Consider the following 25,401-nt stretch of genomic DNA (forward strand, 5'->3'; position numbering starts at 1 on the left):
CATAATTGGTTTTAATTGTTAATAAAAGCATTATTTACATTGAATTTGTAAATTACCGTATCTTCGTTACGTAATTGTAACAGCTTGATGCAAGGACTCCTTTAAGTCATTACGCAACAAAATTTGCCTAATTTTCTTACTGGCTGTCGGAATAAGGACTACTAGCACTGTAAATCTGTTAAGTGAAAAGTATTAAAAATGGTGTAACATTTGTTGTGGTGCTATGCTATGAAGAAAAAGTAAGTAATATTTACTCAAAACTTTTTCAGTTTGAGAGACTCGGTGATCTGGATTAACTTCCGAAAATGCCAAAGAATTTACTACACAACTTTTGATTAGCACCTGTAATAAATCTTGAGCGTGAATGGAAAAATTTGACATGAAATCTCTACCTGGATCGCACAAAGGATTCGAATAAACGCACAATTAATTTTTTGACAGTGACAAAAATTTGTTCGAAATTTAGCGGAAACAAATTTACACGCCCCTTAAACGTCGCGGAAGTCGCAGCAGCAGCCCCGTTTTTACGTTGAGTTCAGTATTTAAGGGAACACCACTTCCACTGTAAAATAATCTCCTTTTTCAGGATTTTCAAAAACACTGCCAATCACAATTAGACTTGATAGCGCCAATTTCGATAGAACGCGCTATTTATGCCAAAAGTAACGCGCACAACGTCAAACACCTGCATCTTCTAACAGCGATAATAACACGTGTGTTAATTAAATTTCGTCCGATAAAACTCCTTATCGCAATCGACCAGTTGTGTCTTACTTACAGCATCTTATCTAAATTGAATAAATATAAATAAAATTTAAACAAGGAAATATTATGCAATTACAAAGAATTCTAAAAGGAATAACAGCAACGAGATACAAATTCAAATACAATAAACCAACTTTGCACTTATACGAAAATAGTTCTCCAGATTTACACTTAATATATTGAAATCTCATCTAAATTGAATAAATATAAATATAAATAAAATTTAAACAAGAAAATATTATGCAATTACAAACAATTCTAAAAGGAATAACAGCAACGAGATATAAATTCAAATACAATAAACCAACTTTGCATTTATACGAAAATAATTCTCCAGATTTACACTTAATATATTGAAATCTCATACACAGGGTGTCCCATCATTATTCTTGGTGTTTAGACCGAAAGAACGTCTACATGATGCTGTTTACATAACAATATGTATTTAACTTACTTGCTTACGTCGTTTCCAGAAACTTTCCAGCAATCTAAGTCTAGCATCCCTTAACAATACCTTAATTTGAAGTTAAACAATTAATATAGTCGCCGATATTACCGTTTATATTTTATGCAGTAGGTTAGAGGAGCGCCATACTCACAATATCTAAGTTGGGTTCTGAAAATTTGGATAAAATCGGGAGTGCCATGCTGTACAATATAATTGAAAGTTAAATACATAGCGAACATAGGTCGTAACGTAACCCACCTGGGGTTTCAGTACTAAATTTACAGTGGGTTTCGTTTAATCGTCACTGAAATAGCAAAAGGCGAATACCCCCATTACCCGAGCTTAATAACACAATTGGAACTCCTTTCGCATCATCCGCAATCCACAAGTTAGCATTGGGGCCTTAATATGAAACAGCAAATTTTCAAACTATGAACCGCGGTGTTGATTGTTATTATTAAAAAGACAATCAGCTTTGTGCTCAAAATAATTCGTAGGGTGTAAATCCCTTCGAAATTAAATAGGAATTAAATATCGAAATGTTTTTCTGCGTTGTGTGCGCCTGAGGATTTAATTTCGGCCATGTTTGTCTCGTAAAAACCAATAACGTCGGTTTGGTGTGGATATCTTTGAGTTCGCTATACGGGACACGATGCTGCCCTAGGCAGACTGAGCTAACAAACTATTCACACGAAATGTATTTGGTCTTTTTGGATAATAAATTAAAGTTAGCTGCGGTTTTGCTAGGATTACTCCTTTTTATTACATTCAAGATTAGAGGTGAACCTCCTTTATATGTGTAATATATAGCAAATCTCTTTCGTTTTTATCGTTTTGTCATTGTGTGTCTTCACGTCGTTATTGAAATTGAACTTTTGATCCTATAATTCAGTCTTCCCCGGCTCGTATAATATATAAAAGCTACTTAGGGTTGTTTATTAAAAATAGAAGCGATGTTTTGTTTCTGGAACGTATAAATTGCTAAAAAGGAAGAAAAAGTTAAAAACCGAATACACCACTTGGTAATCGCGCAGAATTATCTATACTCATTTTATGTACCGGGTGTTCCAAAATGTCTATACTAATTACAATAAATTTGGGATGATAAATAAGAAAGAAAGTTTGCTGATACCACTTGGAAGCCTGTTAAGGGCAGATCCAGATTAATCCTTTAAGAATTTGGGTATCAGGGCCATGTTAATTTTTGAAAAAAATCATTACTTGTCCATGTGGAAAAAATTACGTGGTGAAGAAGTCAAATTGTCACCTTTGGAGCGTCTTAAAAAAGCGAATTGTAGTTCCACAATACTCAGCATAAATTGAGTGTATAAGTTGTGATCGATAGCAAAAAGGTGCCAGTTAACAAGAAATTAAAGCTTATTATAAAACTGATTTAAGGAATATGTATGTATTCCATTATGGGAGCGCAAAAAACCCATAATCGCGCAAATTCCATTCAGTAAAGGGCACAGTCTGTTATTAAAACAAACACGTGTATAAGCGAATTCCTTGCAAAACTTGACCAAAAAAAGAGAAGTAAAAATTGTAACAAAGAAAACTGTTAGTAAAATCAAATTATATTAAAGTTATTTATTAGTGTCACAAAAACAACAAGGCAGTTGAATGTAAAGGCACCATCTACGGTGTTTCCTCAAAATGAAATCAAAACGTAATAAAAACCCAGTTAATGTAAATATGTATACAAAACGCACTTCCGGAACTAAATTATACTGATCAGCAAAAGAACCAACATTGAGAGCTGACCTGTATTATACAATGAATCTTCAATTGTCAACAAATTGTTTGCAGTGTTGGGTCCTTTGCTCCATTTGGAGATTATTGCTGGAATTGCTTCGATATTTATAATTCTACGTACATTACTTTGTCGTTACGAAAATTTCACCTACTCGACAACGAGACCTGATTTAAGCTACATTACCTGCGTTATTTTTGTCACTCCGAAGATGCATTCGTGTTATCTTATTCATATTTTGAATTATTTAGATTATTACTTGTACGGAAATTTAGTTATGTGTGCATCGTAAAGTTGTTTTCTTGAAGTTAACGTCACGCTTATACTTCTTGATGTCTCGCCGATTTGTATACTAATTCAAAATTAACCCTTCCCAGCTACAATAAGAACCTTTGTTGATGATACAGTTATACTCAAAAAATGAAAACCCGAACAAACACAAAAATGGAAAATCAAAATTAATGAAACTAAATCCAGTCGAATAAATTTCACCTTAACGGAGCAGTGTCCTGGAGTCTCTCGCAATGGAGTTCAAATTCCCCAGTTTACAACCACAAAATACATAGGAATACATTAGGATAAAAAAATAACTTCAAAAGAGCACACAAAGAAGAAAAGGAAACAAGTAGATCTAAAGTTAATGAAATGCAGTGGCTAATTGGAAGGAGATCTATGCTATCCCTAGAAAATAAAATCTTGCTCTGCAAAACAATCATTAAACTGTGTACGGAATAGAACTTTGGGAATGTGCAAGCAAATCTAACTTGACAATCATACAGAGAAGTCAATCAAAAATCCTATATATATATATATCAGCTAATGCTCCCTGGTATGTTCCAAACCAATCAATTCACGAAGACATCAACATGCCAATGGTTAGAGATGTCATCAAAGACAAAAGCAGATACTACCACGTTAAACTCCAAATTCACGTAAACTCACTTCTGCATCAACTACTAGAACAAAAGATTCCTAGAAGACTCATGAGAAACTGGCCTATCGATCTAAAGCAACTTTAGGGGAGCCCTTTCACTGGAGAAGGTTCCAAACGTCGTGGAAGAAATGCAAATACTAGTTATTAAGTCAAAACGTTAGCCCATAGAATGTAAAGCTCTGATTGCTAATTGGAACATTAAAAAAAACATTATATTAAGGCCTTAGAGCATAATCCGATATACAAAAAGGTTTATTAGAGATAGGTACAGGTTAGCGCATTTGCTGAATTTTTCGTAATTTTCCAAATGAGGCAAAATTTCAAAATTATATTTTTTAGCTATAGATGAAAGTAAAAACATGCATATATATTACACAAGGTGAACATAAGAAGTCAATTTATTTGGGAAAGCCGTAAAAAAAGTTAAAAAAAAGTGCAAATTATTCAGAAATCCTACAAAGTTATATTAAAAAAGTTACAGACAGTTTTCGAAATATAATTGAAAAACTAAAAAGGTTGCTAGTGCTGCCATGTTCAAAGAAATTTCGTCGATGACAATTTTTTTAATAAAATCAATAAACACTAAATTCAGTTTTCGTAAATGATTGCTGGATTGTGTGTAGTAAACTGTAAAATTTCCTAAATTGATATCATATTTTTGTAACCCTTAAAATTTTGATAATACAACAAACAAAAGTATATAAATAAACATCTGAAACTAACGCATTTAATTAATACATTTGATTTTTCGTATTGACAGATGTTTGTGAATCAACCTTTTTTTAGCAATTTTTGGAACATTTACATAATATGCTACCAAGCGAATAGAAAACGAAAAACTCTGTCAATGTGCTAGCGCTCTATTATTTTTCCTCTCCAATATTATTTTAAAATTGATGACACACGTATATTAATAGACGTTTACTAATTATCGCACAAAATCTGTCAATATCTCTTGGTCTAAACGGCATATTATGATACATGTTTGGTTCCATCTGGAACGCCGAGTAAATTTTAATACTAGTAGTCTATTATTTTGAAACAACCATCAACTAATTACATATTTTCTTATTCTTTCTTTTGTAATGATGCCTATTTGCAGGATTGAGTCATTGACAATAGTAACAATGGAACCTGGGGTTTGTATCAATTTCAAAGTGAATAGAGCTTTATCAGTTTAATTACTCTACGTAATTAGGGCATAATGAAGTGGATCATTAGAGGGTATATGTAATTACTTTGGTATTGATCTACCTGGATTTCGAAGATAAACCGATTGGCTTGATATAACAATTGACAAAATTTTTAGAATTCCATAGACCATCAATTTCTCGAACTATTTTAATTAAAAAATTGTCACTTATCCACTTAGGTACCTATAGGTACATCTAAAGTGTTTTACAAAATAGAAACCTAAGTGAACAAACTAACACAAAATAATATTCAAAAGGCTTGGAATGTTTATTTTTGTAGTAGGAGCCACACTGATAGTAATAAAGTTTAAGTCATTCTTTCACAATGTCCTTTTTACGTTTAGTAAATTTTTCATATTGTTACTTGAGACAAGTTCATTAACAACGAATGGGTTTCCTACGGGGTCCTAAATAGACAAACAATTCGGATAATCTCATAATTAGTAAACAGTTGACGACTCCATTGTCAGTCAAGATTAGTTCAGGTCCTTTAACAATTTTTAGTATAATACACAGGAAAATTTGTAGAAAGAAGGTGCCTTAATTCAATTCCATCTATTTCGATATTTTAAAAGCTTTTACTTATAACAAAACAATCTGCAATTTCGAAAGAGTAATTTACGCTGAAGATGTCATTAAATGCGATTCTTCAGTTGAATTTCATTAAGTAACAAAGAGAAAATCAAAATTAGAATTTGTAAATAACTACTCGAATAATTAATTCTTCATTAAGTCGGCACTCTCAGGGAAAACAAACACCTAGATCTAAAGTAGAAATCAGCAAACTAACAAAACGAGCAAAACTTCGTATCCTGGTCGTCCTTTTTCAGCACTTTATCTTAGAAAAGGACGAGCGTCAAAATATAGGGCTTATGTGCGCGATTTATTGAGTCTCTTTATCTTTTACCTCAGTCAAATAAACATTGGTAATTATGAACTTACCATAAAGTAGGAGAATAAATATGGGTTTCAGGACTCGTTTTAATGTTATTTTCTGCATTATTAAAAAGAGGGAGATTTCAATTTATCTTGTACAAACATGGTTAATTTACAACTTAATTACGCATTATACCTAGTCATCTTTATCAGCTCATTATTAGTTTTCCCTTTGATAAATAAGCCTCTCAATGAAAATTAATTAAAATAATAAAACACCTGACGCTAGTTTCCTAAAAAAAATGTATGTGTATGTTTTATAATTGTGAACGTTTTCAGGTTAATATAATAATAAATCTATACCCATATCACAATTTCAGTGCATTAATAGACGCATAATCTAGGCGGCGTGGTCTGAAAATCGAGCACATGCGCTACGCAAACTGAAATGAAAACCTGGACCTCATTGGTTATATTTCGAGGGACGGAAAGGAAATCTACCCTTCGTAAAATCTGGCAAGTGGTTTAAACAGTCAGTTTATCACAGAATATCATTCAGTTAACATCTACTTATAACCTAATTAAATTAGTACCTCAAGCCTTTTCCAGTTGCAATTAATAATTACTTAGTCAAACAACTTTAAAGTTAAAAGTTTTTATGATCGGTTTAGTGATGATGTCCCAAGAGCAAGTAACTCCCGAAGACATTCGTCCACGCGGTGTCTACAGCATTGATCAAATACTGGGGGTAAATCAGCCAAATGTCCGGAAGACTAATAATGGTAAGTTTGTTTGATTTGTTCTTGCAGTTTTTTATAATTACGCCGCTCGTTAAAGTTTGGGGGGTTGATTTCAACATTTAAACGGACGGGCGCTTGCGTGATATCGTCGAAAAAAACGCATTTTAAATCTGCTTTTCAAATCAACAAGGGTTCGGGACAATAACGATTAATATGTTGCGGACAATAAGACTGAGCCAATGTAATTAGCTAGATAATTAAGCTACTGGGGTGAATTTTAAGGGGAATATTCCACCCCTGCATCGTTTCCGATAGATATAACGCACACGTGTTTTCATGTCATATTTTTCGTATAATTTCCGATCAGAATTCTATTGCTGTGCGTACAATTAAATGTGTTTCTTGTAAAAATTCCAAATTGGTCGTATTTTCCATGTTTGATTTCGTAATAATTTTAAAATATACCTATCCAATTACCTAGAAATATTCCAATACACTGCCCGCTATCTTAATTGTTAAATTAATTGACTTATTAAGTGCGTTTTATAAATTGGCATTTTTAAATCAATGGGAAATTTACGGTCACTAGTTAATTTTGTTAATTACAATAGTTTAAATGAGTCAGAGAGCCCGCACAAGCGATACAATCAAAATATGTAATACTTGTTCGCAATTTTTTGAAGTAAGATTTTATTATTAATCAAAATCATTGAGTCAAAAATTTCAAAAATCAATAAGTTTCTCTACCAACCCAATTTGTGAATTTATATGATTATGGTGGGCCAACAACCTTAATTTTTATAGAATCAATTGCATCGATGACTTTTACATGTTTAGACAACACACCAGATGGAGGGATTAAAAACTTTTCTTAGGATCACCATGGATGTGATGATGCATCTACTAGAAGCAAAGGCCATCTAATGACTAGACTTCCGATTGATTAAATATACAATGTATTGATTAATTTCGATATTTTGCACAACAATGCAATGTATAGACTATGGACAAGCCCAGATTTTTGTTACCCAAACATATTTGTAAAGACGTACCAAATTGCAAATCTTCAATGTGTTATATTTGGGAAACTGAATACTCAAATTTTAAAAAAACTGCAGCCATAAGTAGGAGATATATGTGTGTCGTTATACAGGTACAATGAGAGATGTAATAAAAAATCGACAATAAGTAAATTTACCAAAAAGACATGCAACCCCCATCCAGGAGAAATTAATCAATTGGACAAAATCAGGGCCCCTTATAGAAGAACTAAAACAACCACTACAGTCTACAACCAAATCCCTTAGCACTGAGCCAAATAACCAATTTCATACGATTCGCTCACTAGTTATGAAGCGTTCAATACCCATATCTCATTCTCTAAATCAAAATCACAGACCCGAAGAAATCAATTGCTTAAATGACGATGATGCAATATACAATGTAGGTACATAGCCAGACGTTACAATAGAATATTAAGTAGGTAGACGTGAAGTTTACACGTAAATAGATAGAACACGTATACCAAATACCTATACCTAAATCAACAATTGAGAGACAGATAGACCCATACAATGCCCATACTCTTTAGTCAGCAGCATTCAATCATCAAATATCATGAAATTTATGACTGAACAAGTGAACAGGTCGCATCTTTGTTTAAGCTTCATATCAGAGTAAACAATTCACGGTACGGCATTTTGTTGATTGACAAGGTAATTGTCATTACAACGAGCGACAAACACAGACGGACGGACAGAAAGTTCAAAAGAGAATTAAGTCAGTTGGTCCTTTGACTATTGTCTACCTATTACTGAAAACAGAATTGCAAAATTCGAAATATTAATACATTCATTTTAATTTAAGGGTACTCTTGACTTAATTTTTTTACGCAACCCATTTCCAATGTGTTTGTTTACATATTAACCTTAACTAAACAGGTCGGAATGCTTTTCGTACCATCGTTTTAGGAGTGAGTTACCTTGGAGTAGGAATTTTGGAAAATGAGAAAAATACATTTAAACACCTACGCGAATCTGATAATTACGTTCTCGTATTTGTTATAGGCGCAGAGAAAGAATTATAGACAAAATTCTGATATCGTAGCTCCCAAACATTTTGGACCATAGGTTCATTGAAAAAGAAATCAGTTGTTTTGATCCTTCCGCTCGCCCAACTTTTTTTATATAGGTAGGTACTTAATTGTTACATCTTACCTTTGAGAAAATAATATGACCATTAGAAATATCAAGGAGCAAAAAAGAAATGCTTCATAACGGGCAGATATAGACCATAGCAACTATCAATAATTACTCCTGGAATATTCGCCACGGTAAATTAACTGGACTAAAATATCAGCATTCTTAAAGTCGCACCGGATATACTCCCCTACGGAGTTTTTGCCTCCAGAATTCGGCAAGACTTTGCCTTGCGGGTATATTGATCTGTGAAAGGAGGAAGAAACGCCATGGAAAATTGGCTCACGAAAAAGTGCCCTCAGCATAATCATATCGTCACCCCAAGGAAATTTTACGTTCAACAAGCAAGTGAAATTTGCTCAATATGTAACATTACGCGGATGCATTACGTCTATCTTCATTCTTCAAACGTTTATGAATAATAAGCATTTAAATAAATGGATATCTGTGTTTGCAAGCTTCTAGGTAATTCTCAAACGGGTCGAGGCAGAAATATGCCAGTGTGTTTTAGGTAGAATTCTATCTAACTATTGTAATGATGTCAGTATAGTTATAGGATTCTAGAGTTATATTTTATCACTTCCAAGAAACACTCTAACTTTAACTCATAAATATCTCGGTCAAGTTCGTGAATCAGTTAATTCCGCCATATTGGAACAAAATGACTGAAAGAAATCTACCTATAACACCTGATCGGCCAAGCTGAAATGGATTTGAATATTGAAAATTACATGGTCTATTATTTGCGCAAGACAGTTTCTTATTTCTCGTGTCATTTTTACAGCGTTCATGAATAATGTACGGTCGGAGTAAAATGAAGGAAAAAAATGAGCACGTCTGAATTGCAGCATTGGATAACTCACTTAAACCGTAAAAAAACATATACAGGCTGCTTCATGTAAACCGTTACCTAAAGGTATTAATGATTTCATTAATAAATTAAATCTGAAAATTTTCATACCAACAGTTTTTCGTGATCCATCGAAAGGAAATATTATATGATCGTTTGTCTTCCAGCTTTACCGGATGTCGATAGCAACTTTGTTATTTTAAATAGAAATAGAACAACGTGTATTTTATCGCATTTTCGAAATCTACAACTGTTTTTTAAGCTATTCAAGAATTTGCAAAATGTTTCACAGCTTTTCGTCAGAGCCCTGTATCTATGACTCCGTTGGCTTGAATAGCAAAGTCTTCCAAAATCAACATTATTGACTTGATGCTACATAATGATTTAGATTTTGATCGCTCTTCTACAGGGCATTTTAAAACAAATGGTCAATTTTAATAACCTCAAACGTTAAAAAGTGGATTTCTTCACTTTCAAATGTCGAAAAAAATGCTACATTGAATAAGATGCTATTGTCCGGCCCTTGGAGATATTACCTGGGATAAACTACTGGTTTTATTTTGAGGGAGCGCCGGGTCATTCTACCCATGATGCTCTTACAGTCTGTTCCAGGTAGAACGCACCAAAGGGAAACGGCAATAAACAATGAGGGGTTTACAATTAGCGTTCAACGTACTACTCCAATCTCTTTCTAGCATCAGGCAAGCGCAATAACGTACGTTGAACACTAACCTCAAATACATCAAAGGCCTTGAGGATCCTTCGCGAAAAAATACCTATGGTGCGTTCAACTTGGGACACACGGTATGTTTGTGACGAACATTTTTGGATTGGAGTCAGAGGTCCATAGTGTTGCTCTCCTAGATCTTCAGATAAAACCCCAGTTGCTTCTCGTGAAAAACTAGTAGTTAGGACGAGGAAAGCTTTTGATGCAGTAGAAACTGGAGAGGCGATTACCAACGGGGTTCATGGGAGGATCCTATTATATATTGAAAAAAACGGTGGCCACGTAGAACAAAAACTCAATGAATGTGTGTTTTCTATTTTGTTTTCATTCTTTTTACCTGTTTCTTTTTGTTATGTAACCTTTATTTAACTTTTTATTCATTAAAGTAAATACGATTCTTTTTGTATTTAGTGAACTGCCATCAACAACGAATGACACACCATTATAACCATAAAAAGATTTGTCTGACAGGTCTACTAACGCATTTATTTCAAGGCATCCTATGCATACCGGTCACAATTCTAGGATATCTAGAATTGAATGGAAAGCATAACAGGTAGGTATTGGGAATGTAATAAAAGGAGAGAGAGGATCTAAATCATTCTCATGTAGTATCAAGTCAGTATTGTTGATTTTGGAAGACTTTTTGAAATTAAAATCAAAGTCAACCTATAAAACTATAGGTACAGGGCTACAAAAAACAGCAGTTAAACGTCAAAAATTTTGCAAAAACCGGACGTGAAACGATTATGATAATATTTTCTTTCGATAGATCATGAAAAACTATTTTGGTATGCAAGTTGTATAAATTTGTATAAATGATAACCTGAATACTTTTAGGTAACGATTGCGTGAAACACCGTGTATTTAAATGCTTATTAATCATAAACGGTTTAAGATAGTCGGAGCTTGTCGCTTGTTAGGACAATTGAGAAACACGTTTAAAAGCTACAAGTTACGAAAACCCGAGCGAAAGCCTGTCCACTATTAGAACTACAATTTATTTATATACAATTTTTAATATCTTAAATATTTTCAATTAGAACACAGGATTGAAAATTGTCGCTATCTAATAGTAAATTAAAATACTTACCTGTGGCAACCTTGAATCATTGTATAATTTATTAGTAATATACAGGGTGGCAATTTGAAAACTCACCACCCCCCATGTCTTAGTAAATGAACGAGATATTTAAAAAAATTAAAATCCGTTTCGGTAATTAGGAGGGGGAATCACAATGACATAGTTGGCGACGCACCCCCTCCAGCCTACGTCCTTGGAAAGCTCTGAAAAAATGCTTTCCAACCATACCAAATAACATTACATTTAGCTTACTAATTATCGTGCAAATCAAAAAATAAACTAATATGATACATTTGAAATCTGTCGTATTTAAAACGCAACCGGCGAACATAGACGAACTAAGACAGAGAATAATTCAAGAATGTCGAAATATTGCAAAACCAAGATTTGAAAAGGTTCTACAAGAGTTTGAGGATAGATTATACTACTGTCTTACCAATAACGGAAACCATTTTGAACATTTATTGAAATAAAAGCCAACTTTAGAAAATGTATCATATTACATAGTTTATTTTTTGATTTGCACAATAATTGCTAACCTAAATGTAATGCTATTTGGTATGGTTGGAAAGCATTTCAGAGCTTTCACTAGTGTCACTATTTAAGATTTAAAAGTTGAGGTGGTTGGGGCGCAGGGGGTTGGAGGGGTGCGTCGCCAACTATGTCCTTGTTGATTTTTTTTTAAATATCTCGTTTATTTACTAAGACATGGGGGGGGGGGGTTTTCAAATTGCCACCCTGTATATACAATGGTCGATTTAAATGAAAATGTTGGAAGTGTGCATACCTAAACCTTTAGGAAATATCATAGAGTAATTTACTATCGAACTTGTGTACGTAGTGCTGTCAGACTTATTTTAAATGAAACTTATATACACTCCGACATATGGTCGTAATTTCCAATATTTAAGATCTAACAATTGAAATATCTAAGGTATTTTAAATTAAATTTTCAAATTTTGAAAAATCTTAGACATTTGGAAATATTGGAATTTGGCATATTTTTAAGATCATTTTATTTGTCTGTGTAAATGACTGTTTTTCAAATATCTAAAAATTGTAAAATATCTAAAATATTGGCAATTACTTCAAATCTTGTGAACAGGAAATACTGAACAGGAAAGCAACAGAACTAGCCTAACACTAACAGAAGGATTTCAAATGAAGTGAAGATTAACCATTTCATTTTTCTCAAAAACCGTCCAAGCTGTCATGACACTTTTTGTTTGCTTATGCACCTTGTTTAGTAAGGCGATTCGTATGTTTCACAGTTTGGGTATACTACACTCTACAGTTTCTGTTTCCGAAATACACATAAAAAATAAATACGAGCGTTTATATAAACGATATTAATAATTTTTGCGAGGCAATTAAAATCAAATAATTTCAACCGTAAACAAATAAATGAATTCATATTGTGAAGAGTACATATGATTCATTTTGATACCGATATCGTGACGTAATTAGGAAAAGATACTTCACATAAACCTACTCATAGATAGTTATTTATACTAGTAAGAGGATTTAAACTGGACTACACCATTGTACTTTGGTAGCTTACAAGTAAAGCTTAAATGTATGATCCTATTCAGAGAAATTTGTTTAGCTTTATAGCAGGTCGGATTAAAATTAATTTGGTTCGACGCAGTAATTTGCCGATTTAAATTTACGTTAAAGTTTGCTGCATACATGTATTTTTTTGTTATTTTCCACGCCAAGGGATTTTAATAGTCGGGATTGCAGATAGGGGAAATGCTTCCTACATATTAAAGGTAGGGTGCATCTCAATTGTTAGAATCAAGTTTTAATCGAGTGGGATAATGGAATCTATTAAAGGGTACTTATATGTTACCTGCCTATTTAAATAGCCTTTATTACTCGATAACAGCAACCCTCTCCTTTTCGCAAAGAGCTCTTCATGCTAAAGGGGAATCGTTTGCATTTTGATTTAACACCGTACAGATTTATCGATCATTAAAAAAGATTAGTTTCTTTGGAACGCATTAATTGCACCCCGTACACACCAGCTACAAAAAAATGGATATTGAAATAGGGAATTAAACTCCGTGTAAGGGTCGGTTGGCAAAATTTCCATTCTAATTGGGGGGACCCATCGTCGATGTATTCGATGTTTAGTTAAAGTTAATTAAAATCCGATTGGCGCGTACTAAGCAAAACATGTCAAAGTTGGAACGGGATTGCTATTCAAATCTGCATAAATACATCAATACCAAAGCGTTGCATAAAGTAGTTAAAATACATGGCACATGCGATTTAGTTATATGAATACTAAATTTCAGCCCGCTAACTATGTTGGATAAAGGTGCAAGTTAACATTGACCTGGCCGCGTATAAATTGTCGAGATAATCTTATTTGACACGGCCCTTTGTCGTTAAACGCCTAATTTTCGGCGCCATAAATCGAATAATTAATTGGGAGTATTAATTTCAGAGTCCGATGCGAAAGTCGATTGCGGCAGCGAGGGTGAGATGGTCGAAGGTGATGTTGGCGAAGAGTTGGGGGAGGCTCGTCCGAGAAAGATTCGAAGATCGCGAACTACATTTACCACCTACCAGTTGCATCAGTTGGAGCGCGCCTTTGAGAAGACGCAGTATCCTGATGTTTTTACGAGGGAGGAACTTGCGATGAGGCTTGATCTGAGCGAGGCACGCGTTCAGGTTCGTACATATTGGTTTTAAAGTTGCTTATCTTTGAAAAATCACGCTCAAAGCGAAATTCCTCTCTTGGGGACCCTATAAAAAAATTGAGGAAGAAGTACGTTCACCGAAAAGTAATTCCTGGACACTGTGCAGTACCTACTCTCAGGACTAGATTCATTTCATCGTCTCTACATTACTACATAATAGCACTAGATGGCGTAGGACATAGGGAGTGCTCCCAACCCATTAGGAAGAAAGTTTAACTATCTATCAAATACATGTATTTTTATGTGGGTTTATGATTGAAAATAGTGCACGCAAGTCTGGAAATATCAGAAAAAGTCGGATATATGAATATCAATCGGCACCCCAATAAATCTGTGCTGTAAAAGCCAAGTGTTTAGAGATTTGATACATTTGTAGATTGACAAAGTCCTTGAAAGTAGGTATATCGCAATTATCTAATAAAAACTGGGGGTTAGTATGACAAAAATATGGTCCCCATGAGTTTGATCTGGAAAAATACCCCACTGAGCAAATCTCATTCTACAGAATTCAATAAAATACCCCAATGTACCAAGACTCGTCAATTTCGTTGAAAATCTAGTTCGAAGAATAAAGACGAACTTCACGAGAGCAGTGGAAAGATTTCGATTAGTTCTACGGATGATTATGTAACTCTTCACAATCCAATGTACGTACCTCAATGTACTCCATCAAAAAAATGCGTAAGTCAATTATGGAATAAAATTGACAAAATTTAACACGCAACGCAACGTCATTAATCTTCTCTTTGTCTCCAGTTTGTTTTTGAACTCTTTCAATTTTGCAAATATCGAGTATGATACGTACGACGAGTTTTCGAACATTTTCTAGATAATAATTTGGAAATGCTGTGGAAATTTTAGTTGTAAGCTGATAGAGTCTTGGTCGAGCCGGGTTAATGCCCTGAGAGGCCCTAAGCAATGAGAATTTTTGGGGCCTCTTTTTTTCTGTATGTTGCATCGACTAATTATAATTGATTAAATACATAGTCAGAAGCTTGGTATAAAAGTATACATATGTGCACATAAAGAGTTGTGATTTAATAACAGATAAATTCAATAAAAATTAAATGGAGGCGCGTTAGTAAATATGCTCGGACCCGTCGATTTTGCTTTTGGATTGTGTATATTTTGTAGGTATACAGGGTGTCCCAAAAAAGCGTGCAGAAAAAATATGTTTCCTCGCCCCCTTTTGGTTTCTATGCCCCCTTGTTCTCGGGTGACGATTGCGTTGCTTCAGTGTCCACGAGACTGTTTATAAAATGGTTAATTTTTGGAAAAGTCGTATAAGTGCGAGGCCCGTGCTTCGGAAAAGTCATGTTACCGATTAGGGTTGGGGGCCAGCGTATTTTCATTTGCTATTTCATGGGGCGAGTATTCCACAGTGCGTCTATCATCTCACATGGAATACAGTAAGTAATATTTGCCAAAGGTATATTTTACATTATTATTTCGAAATTATTAATATATTTAAACATACTTGTTTAAACCAACAGTATTTAATATTTCTTTAATAAATTATTTATTTCAGATTTTGTACAAAAAATTAAAATTGATTCAGTTTCTTTTTTCTCTTTTTCTCATTATTTTTTGGCTGGTGCTCTAATTTGGCTAGTGCCCTCAGCACGTGCTTAGTCTGCTTATGCATTAATCCGGCCCTGAGTCTTGTTGAACTTGGACTAAACCGTACTCATTCGACCTCATATAACAAACAATAGTGTAGTCCCCCTGGGCGGAAACGTCCGGAATATTTTGTTGTTAACAAAAAACGAAGAAAAATTGAGAAAATGTCGTGTTTTTTCGCATTTGACTTCGTATATTTTGTTAACTATTGCTCTGAGGGAAAGAATGAATAGAAATGAACTTGTTTAGAATAAAATTTTCTATAAGATACAGTTGGTCCAGAACGCTCATTTTCAATTGTTATTGTTTTTTATGGAAAAATGTGAAAAATTAATCTCTAAAATTAACAGTTTGTTATTACTAAGTAAAATTCATCCCATCGTTTTGAAAATCCGTATTTAGTAACTTCTTTTGATAACAAAACAATATGACAAACCCGATCACTGTACGTTTCATAGTAATTGATTAATTCAATAGACAAGTAAAAAAAGGGATGATTTGTCTTTCAAACTGGGAGAGTACAAGAGCGTTCCCAATTTTGTTATACATAGTTTTACCCTAAAACAATCTTTTCCAATAATTGTCCCGATAATTCTTGCAAATCGACGGACTGTAGAATTTTTTTTCGGAATTCGGAGAATTTTCTTAGTTAACAAATGACTCGCAATATAACAAAAAAATATAACTATAATAGGCGAATGGGAAGCTCTCGGAAAGACGTACATTAAAAAAATATACGTCCAAATCCGATTAATAATTTACGAGAAATCAGCTTTTGACTTTGAAGCCAGTTTTCGAAACCAAAAATGATTTTGCAAAACGGGTCGCACCGATCGATTCTTTAAAGCGTGAACTTTTTTATGCTTCTATTTCACCAAAATCAATGATTTTTATTACTTTGAGTGCCAAGGGCCGATTGATTAACTTTCTTGTTATATCTCGGAAGCTATTCCATTTGTTGGTTAAGTAAAAAATTTCCACAGTCCGTTGATTTGCAAAACATGATCGGGACAATTATTGGAAAAAATTGTTTTAGGGTTAACTATGTGTAAAAAAATTGGGAACGCTCTTGTAGTCCCCCAGTTTAAAAGACAAGGCATCCCTTTTTTACTTGTTTATTTAATTAATCAATTGCTATGAAACCTACGGTGATCGGGTTTGTCATACTGTTTTGTTATCAAAAGAAGTTTCTAAATACGGATTTTCAAAAAGATCGGATGAATTTTACTTGGTAATAACAAACTGTTAATTTTAGAGATTAATTTTTTACATTTTGCCATAAAAAACAATAACAAAAACATAATTATTCTAAATTTTATTCTAAACAATTAAAGTTCATTTCTACTCACTCTTTCTCTCAGAGCAATGGTTAACGAGATATATAAATAATTAAAATAACTTTTCTTTGGAGTCGCGGAGACTTTCTTTACCAGCTAAAAACATGAACAATATGCAGGCGAAAATTAGTGCGGTTAAATAAGTTTTTTTTAAAATATTGATCTTAGGTCACATCATATTAAGGTCCGAAAACCTCGGAAAAAACAAGTTTCTCAAAAAAATCTTTCGGCGCTATCTGATGGGGTTTAAGGAAAGGTGCTTCTTAAACAAATTAATTAAAGGCACATCAAAATAGACTGCGAATCTACAGACTAAAAGACGCCACAAAATTATTACGCACAGTTCATTTCTTATTTGTAACCCAATTCTTCTGGAATTTCATCAGAAGATGCTTCAGAAGGTACTTTTCAGATATGTACCTAACCGTTTTGGTTAAATAGGGAAATGGAATGTGCGGCTTGGGTAACTATTTTTTTTGGAAAAAAGACCATTAATTTGAAAATGCGCTTTTTGTAAATTGATTACGGTTACTCGAGAACGATTTTCCTTCATCATGAGCGACTTCGTTTAATGTGCGTCTGGGATCCCCAGTGGGATCTCAAATGCTTAGACGACCAGACTGTGGATTTGAAGTTGAATTTTTGGCATATCGTCAAAATGGTAAGATTTGTCGAAATCGAAAAGAGGAAAACTGTTCTTACTAAAATGTGAGATTCTTGGTATTATGGTTCAAGTTAGAAATGCTCTTTTAATACGTACCATAAATTTCTACAAGCAGTTAATTTGGATATATATCGTTTTGAGTTCACAATTCGCTGTCTAAGGGTTGAGATCTCAGAATTGTTTTTTAGATAGCCACACAAAAAGCCCAACAAAAATAATTACCCCTGTGTTTATATTAATTGTGTTTCTTGGTAAATAATTATACTTCAAATCCTTTCAATTGCAATTTACATTTTAAATGCCAAATTGTACACTAATGATGATTGATTATAGAAGATACATCTAATTACGAGTAGTGGAGCAGATACCAATAACAATAGGACCATACATCCATTAATTATTTTCACCAAATGGTATTCAAAAGCATATGCCTGGAGTAATTACTATATTACTAAACAGTTCAATAAATTATTTCAATCGATTTACCTATACATGGAAATCCCCAAGTAATCTAAAATTAACAACAAGTTAATTAAACAATAGATTAGAATAGCAAAGAATTTATCATAAACTGGTTAGGTATACGCTTTATACCTTTTTCCATGATGCACGTTATTGAATGTATTAATCGATTTGTATAATTGCCGGAGTTCAAATTGAGAAATAAACACCGAAATATTAACCGCGCGGTAATTAAATCAAGGCTCATTAAAGTAATTCACCATTAATTATAACCCATAAAACATTATTATATTCCTTTCTTTAATCCGGGAACGCTATATAGTGAAGTGCGTTAATTGCTAAAATTAAAACGCATTGTTCTTTCACTTACTTCAAATTAGCGTAAAATATTGCAATGCTACATTTAGAACCCCCGCGCTTTTTGTATTAAATTTTAAATTGCTCAATTTTCCATTTAATTGCGACGTGTGTGTAATTTTTTTTGTCTGCGCAAATGGATTGTGCAAATTAGGGGCAATGTCAATTATTCTACCCTCAATTTGATTGAATTTATTGAATAAGCCCGCGTTCAGATAATGCCTCCCATGAATTGCATCTTAATTAGTAACAATTTTGATAATTAATCTGGTCTGTAACTGCCTAAGTGGCGCCGCAATTGGGCATTGTGCTCGACAATAGCGGTAATCGGAACTGGTTCCGGTCTCTGAAACTCTCTGATGTCTCATTTAAAGTGCCTTCGCTGTATTGTAGAACAGAAAATGATATACGCACATCTCTTTTCAATTACACATATAAAAGAACTCGGAAGCGAATTAGGGTTGCAGTTGAAATGCGCTAAAATAGTTTTCTCTTTTACAGGTCTGGTTTCAGAATCGTAGGGCGAAGTGGAGGAAACGCGAGAAGGCGATGGGTAGAGAAGTGGCTCCTTTTATGCACCCCGTTGATCAGTCCGGTAGGTCGTTTTGTTTTTTTCATTATTTCAGTCAGTCGATAACGCCATGTTGCCTTATTTCAGGATTACCGGAGTTAGCGCTGCATGCTCAATTGGGTCTTCCGCCGGTAGGTGCCGATCACTTCTGGCCCGGCTTACCATTTCCGCCAATTTTCAATCCGGCCATGGGACTACCGTGGGCGGCGAAGTCACCTTTAACAGTACCTGGTTTTCACGCTTTTTTATCACAGTACGTTTTGGCCAACGGCGGCTTACCGCAAAACTCGCCGGTGAATATTCCAATCGAGGAGAGATCGAGAAGCGTTAGTCCCGAAGCGGTTAGCCCTTCGCAAATGTCCCCACGAAGGTCCTCCATTGAAACGCTAAGGATGAGAGCTCAAGAACTCGTCCCTAAAACGTCTCCGCAACAGCAATTGCATGCTAAGTCTTAAGATTAACAGTTGCCATACTGCAATCGTGATAATAAGCGGTGGAAGGTCGCCAGAAATGTACGATTTTTCTGTAATTATATGCGCCATAAGTAAATTAAGGTAATATGTCATGCATAACGATCTTCTGTACACCATACGATATTTATTATTAGTACTTGTATTGTACACGTAAGTGTTTGTTTATGTACTTCAATTACAATAGCTGTATATATAAAAATAGTATCTGCATTATGTAAATAAATTATAACTTGCGTTATTGATTGTTTACACTTTGCCTTTCGGCAACGCAATTATTTAATAAATACGATAACGAGGTACAATTTCGCACGTAATTTGCACTTGCAGCAGGTGCAAACTTTTATGTCAGTTCGGTTTCATGAATATACTAAAATAGGCGGAACTAATGAGAAAATGAACGTGCTTTCATCACCCCATCCGCGTAATGTCCATGACGACTATAAAATTTTATTGCAATTGAAGTTAGTTTATCGCCAATTATGAAACGGCAACAGTAAAGGAACCAACACTTCTCTTTCACTACTTATTTTCGTAATGATTCATTCCAGGCGTTGAGCATCATGAAATAAATTATTGACAATGTTTTCTAAAACCCATACATGGAGTTTTATTGAATAAGGGCATTAGGGCTCGAAATTGATGGATCCGTTCATATTAAAAATATAAGTGGCTTATAAACAAATCCGGTACGCAAATAGAGGCTCAATTTAAAATTTGATCCTTATTAAAGTGGTCTTTTGTTTTTCAATTGTACTTCAGAGCTATATTCTTTCAGAAACTTCACTAAATCCGTTTTCAAATTGCAAAGTTAGCATTTGCGCGCTAAACTTGGCGGTATTAAATATCGATTATTAATGACATTACTATGGGGATGCGACGTTTACATTAAGGAATATCAATTACTTCACCCTTTTAGGTTAAACTGATTCACAAGATTGCTTTATTTTAAGTCTTTACTAATAATTAAAATAGAAAGTTCCAATACACAACAAATAACAACCCTTATCGAAAGGGAATGGTGGTGTATTTTTTAAGTTCCCCATTTGAATAGAGTAAATTTATTTCAACAAAGAGTCAGCGTTTTCGCATGTAAGGGTTTGAACTACAAATATCGGTATTCATTATGAAGCCCCTATAAAAATTTCCGGAAGTTCATTTTGAACTTCGAAGAAGAAAGAGTGCAAAATCCATGCAACCAGAATTATTGCAACCCTTAAACTATATCCTCAAAAATTTACTTTTTTGTTGTATATTATTGAAAACGCATTTGTGCAACACACAGATTTTCTTGAACAATTATACAGGGAGATTCACATAGCCCGTTCCTTAGAAGTTTTTAAACTTGCAGTTGAAATAGAATTTGGTTTACAACCATAAATCGACCATTGCGAATTGAAGTAAAATAATTTCAAGTTGACGCCGTAAATACATAAATAAATACCTGAAGAGGCGCCATGTTGTTTTTTTCTAATGAAAACAAAAACATACCATTTTCTATTTGTTCTAAATACTCCCTTTTCTTACGAATTCAACGACAAAAATTTGCGTACCTATCTTACATTGTTCTTTTTTATAATCGAATTCTTAAAGTCTGTGATATTTTGAGTCACCGCCGAAGGTCTTAAAAAAGTTTTCGAGTACGATTTTTCAAAAAAATGTCAAAAACTTCAGTTTGTCAATTTGCAACTACTTTGATAAATGAACGTATACCTATTTATATTTTAGAGTCACTTTTATTAACATTCTGTATGTCTATATCCGGTAGTTTTTGAGCTAATGGCTACGAATACAAAAACGTACGGCATACAAAAAAAAAAATTTGTTAGTTTCAACAGGATGGTTAATTCGCGCCTATACCTATCGGACAAATTCCCCTGTAAAATAGAAAATTTGTCCGATAGGTATATTCTCGCACGACTAGGGCGTTGTGCGCGGGTGCACCATCCTGTTGAAACTTACAGTAAGCAGTTCTTAATCTCTCTATACAATGAAAATAATTTAGAAAGCAGCAAATTAAAATAGAAACACACCCCAAAATGTAGTAACCTCTATACCAACATTTATTATTTATTAGTTAAACTCGTTATCGTCCAACAAGAACTGAACGTTTAAGAAGAACAAAACCCCAAGAATCAAAATAATCTGCTCTGATGAGCTCATATGCACCTGGCAGAACATGTAATAAATTTTTTTAAAAAAGGAGCATTTAATTCGGGAATAGGGTAGTTAATTAGCACCTAATTATGCAATATGTTTGATTGTGTTCTGCTGACCTTGTTCTGCTAGGTTCATGGACATAAAGGCAAATATTCCTAGATAATAATAAATAAACCCACGAACAGGTTTTTCAGAGACGAATCCACTTGTAGGCGAAATTTCGTAAAACCATCTAAAATTTAATCAGCTGTTATAGAAGCACATCCGCCTAATATAGTATTTGCATTGACTACCTTCAAAATTGCACTAGAATATAGACGTATCCGCAGCGAGCTATCAGCCGAATATCAATAAGGGCATGTATATTTCCAGTAAATAACAAATCGAAAGTCGGCGTTCCTTTCTTTACTCTTGCCTACGAATAATGCATGTGTGTTAAAGGAATGTATTGTTACGACGTCCTTATTGTAAAAGGTCCGTACCTTTTAGCACCATGATTGAGTTTGTTATACAATTGCTTTACAATGATCAAGACTGTTTTCTAATCTCAGTCTGTTAAGCCGGTACTTTCTTGGTCCATTACATCGGGAGGAAGGCACACGCTTCAACGCCCCTGTCGGTCCCTTTAAGATTATCACCAGTCGCCATAGAATTCAGCGTGTAGCTAGAGATCGTTAAACCTCAATTTTCTGTTAAAATGAAAATGAACGTAAACTGATTTTTATCTTGACCATACAAGTAGGTATACGACTTTCGATTGGTTTGCATCTCTTCGTTAATACTTTCAGTAAAAGTTGTCGGGTACATAAGTGCTACAAACCGGTGGATTAGTGGATGATAATAGTTATTTATTATACAAAACGATAAAGGGGTGCTTTAACCATCGAGTGAAATATGAATTAACTTTCCCGAGATGGTTAGTTTGAAGTTTCCCTTCATAGTTGTGTATAATGCAAAACTGTATTTTATAGCAGGAGCCATGTAAATCCTAAAAAACTTCTGAAAATTCTCAATTTAAGTTAGACGTCAAAAATAGCAAGCTTAGTCTTCTTCTTCTTCTTCTGGGCCTCACTTTATCTCATGCTCCGCGTCCCATTTTTAGTAAGAATGACAGATGCCGTTAGAACACATATCCTTTACCCTGCTGTTAAAGTGTCTACTACTCTTACTGTTCTGGAGAGAAAAAAATATATTTCTTCGAACAGATGTAAACCTATTTTCTTAGTTATCATCCCACCCTTATTTTTCAGTGTGGAATCAAATGCTGAAAAGAAAGACGTGGGTTTCCATTTGAAATTTATTATGAATATCTGAACACTCGGTACAATGCTTTTGGACTGTATTTACAGGTCACTTATGCTTGTGTACACTAAAAATAACTATACATATCGAAATTCACAAAATACGTAGTATTATCTTAAATTAGTTATTTATTAATTCAAAAATATTTGAAGTACCAGGAATATTTTTGAAATATTTAGAAATTCCTTTTTTTTTACTAAAATTTCCTTTGAAATTCCTCTGTTGTGCAGGAATATCCTACGATATTCCGGTAATTTTTGGAAATTCCTTAATATTCAGCAGTTGTCATTTAAGAGCGCCATCGTGGTGCAAAAGGGAAGAAATGAGGCAGTTTAGACTGTGCTCATCACATCATTAAGTTACCATGCAGAGACTGTATCAGAAATACTTTCCTGAAAGACAAAATTTGAGTATTTGAGGGTGGAAAGGAAAAAAAATATTTTCTTTCAAGGACATTGCCTTGTTTACTTTCAACTTTTAAATTGAAAGTCAAAAGTTTCAAAATTTGGAGGTTAAAAAGGAGTCCCAATATTTTAATATTCAATTATGGAAGGAAATTTCCAACGTTAGAAATTACAATTTAGAAATACCTTGAGTAGCTTTAAGTTTCAAATTACAACCTTTAATTATAAATGTTGGGGCATACAGATCAAGGGGTAGGTGCAAATGACCGTTTGAAGCAGATATCTGAAACTTTAAACTTGTAAACCGTTCACACCTTTAAAACAAAATTCATTTGAAATTCTCAATTTTAAAGTCGTAGTATAAAGAATGAATTTGATGTTGTAATATTGAATAGTCAAATATCAGTTTGACGATTCTGAGTATTTGAGTATTTGTAGTTCTATAATTTAACAACAGTACTAGCCTAAAGTTTCAAAATTTGGGAGTCTGATAGTATAAGAAGTATTTAAAACCGTGATTTTGAAGCAAATTCCCGAAAATAACACATTACTGGCTAGGAAATATTGCCTTTTTGGGGCCGAGTGTTTTAATTTCCGAGTGGAGGAGTGTAATTCTTCCTGGCGCGTTTTGTATTAAATTTTACCCGAAATCGTATTTTAATACAAAATTTCAATTTGCCTACAGAACAATCTCTGCGTTTATTAAAAGTAGCATATATGAAAATTGAAATTTTATATTAAACGGAAAAATGTAATTCAAAACTTGTCAGTAAACTGACACTACTTGACTCGGATAATTAAATTTTTCTGACCTTTATCATTGAACAAAAATAGTGTTTTTATTCAATGCTCTTATGTAAATAACAGCTATTTCTTAACATCATACCATAAAAAACTCAAAAGTCAAATTTGAATTTAACTGAAAACTACCCCAGATACACATAGGAAGGCTTTTAATTTCTACACGAGCGATTTAATATAAATTGTTGTTTTGTAATGATCCATATTCACAATAAATTATATTCTTTGCAACTGAAGAGTGAATCTGTCTTCAAAACGGAATCAGAAGCTGCGAAAAAATTATGGTGCTTTATCTAAAATAAGAAAGTTCTTCCTCCATATTGCGAATGGAAATCACACACAACATTTGCAATCAATAGCATAAAGGGGTTTCCCAAACTTGGTTTACTGAGGGTTAACTATATTTATCAACCATGTCATTTTAATGCCTTTCACTTCATCTTTGACGTTAGTGTTGTCTTCACAGAGACCAAAATAATCACTATACTCCCACTTTTGTGCAAACAACTTATTATTATCATCATTAATTTGGAAACTCGGTCCCAAATAAAGGTTAAAATTCAATTGCTGTAACTCCAAACTGGAGATATCACAGGGCGGTGATAACCTTTTGGTAAGCGCAACTTTCGGGAGCAAATTTACTTGATAGTTTTCTTGGAGCAAGTTTGCGGCTGCGGATACTGTTACAAAGTACTTAGTTAGAAATTGAGTAGCAATTATACCAAGGGCGATTTTCCTTAAGGGTAATTCTTTTATTCTGAATTCGCCGCAGATTCATTGGGAAATTAAAAATTAGGCATATACGGCGAATTTTCAAAAAGTTCGGAGGTTCGGAGGCGAATTCCTTGACGAAATTTCGCACACGGTTTTCATTTTATACGTAACTTATCCTGGTTGTGCTCGAGTCTTCCCGGGAAACTTTTTAATATATGTCTGCTCGTCAACGAGTCCTACTATAAAATTTCATACTACTGCAG

At 33.9% G+C, this 25,401-nt stretch overlaps 1 protein-coding gene across 4 annotated transcripts; it reads left to right on the top strand.

Annotated features, from left to right (window-relative positions):
* The first annotated feature begins 110 nt into the window (after positions 1-110).
* Positions 111-19,998, top strand: LOC116169173 (aristaless-related homeobox protein-like). Of its 4 annotated transcripts, XM_031485210.1 has the most exons (6): positions 112-239; positions 6,350-6,485; positions 6,641-6,751; positions 14,021-14,247; positions 19,218-19,311; positions 19,375-19,998. In XM_031485210.1, the coding sequence occupies exons 3-6, from the start codon at positions 6,643-6,645 to the stop codon at positions 19,740-19,742; spliced, it is 798 nt and encodes a 265-aa protein (XP_031341070.1). In that variant the 5' UTR covers positions 112-239; positions 6,350-6,485; positions 6,641-6,642; the 3' UTR covers positions 19,743-19,998. The 4 variants fall into 4 exon arrangements, with proteins under 4 accessions (XP_031341084.1, XP_031341070.1, XP_031341077.1 ...); XM_031485217.1 differs by lacking the exon at positions 112-239 and having other exon boundaries at positions 4,633-6,485; XM_031485224.1 differs by lacking the exons at positions 6,350-6,485; positions 6,641-6,751 and having other exon boundaries at positions 111-239.
* The last annotated feature ends 5,403 nt before the right edge of the window (positions 19,999-25,401 follow it).

The sequence above is a fragment of the Photinus pyralis genome, unplaced genomic scaffold (genome assembly GCF_008802855.1).
Source record: "Photinus pyralis isolate 1611_PpyrPB1 unplaced genomic scaffold, Ppyr1.3 Ppyr1.4_LG1, whole genome shotgun sequence".
Lineage (NCBI taxonomy): Eukaryota > Metazoa > Arthropoda > Insecta > Coleoptera > Lampyridae > Photinus > Photinus pyralis.

Bases quoted from the DNA above. Each gene is read 5' to 3' on its own strand.
- LOC116169173 (XM_031485203.1), top strand. From the start codon at position 6,628: ATGATCGGTTTAGTGATGATGTCCCAAGAGCAAGTAACTCCCGAAGAC. The intron at 14,248-19,217 runs GTTCGTACATAT...TCTCTTTTACAG, and splicing joins TGAGCGAGGCACGCGTTCAG to GTCTGGTTTCAGAATCGTAG. The intron at 19,312-19,374 runs GTAGGTCGTTTT...GCCTTATTTCAG, and splicing joins GCACCCCGTTGATCAGTCCG to GATTACCGGAGTTAGCGCTG.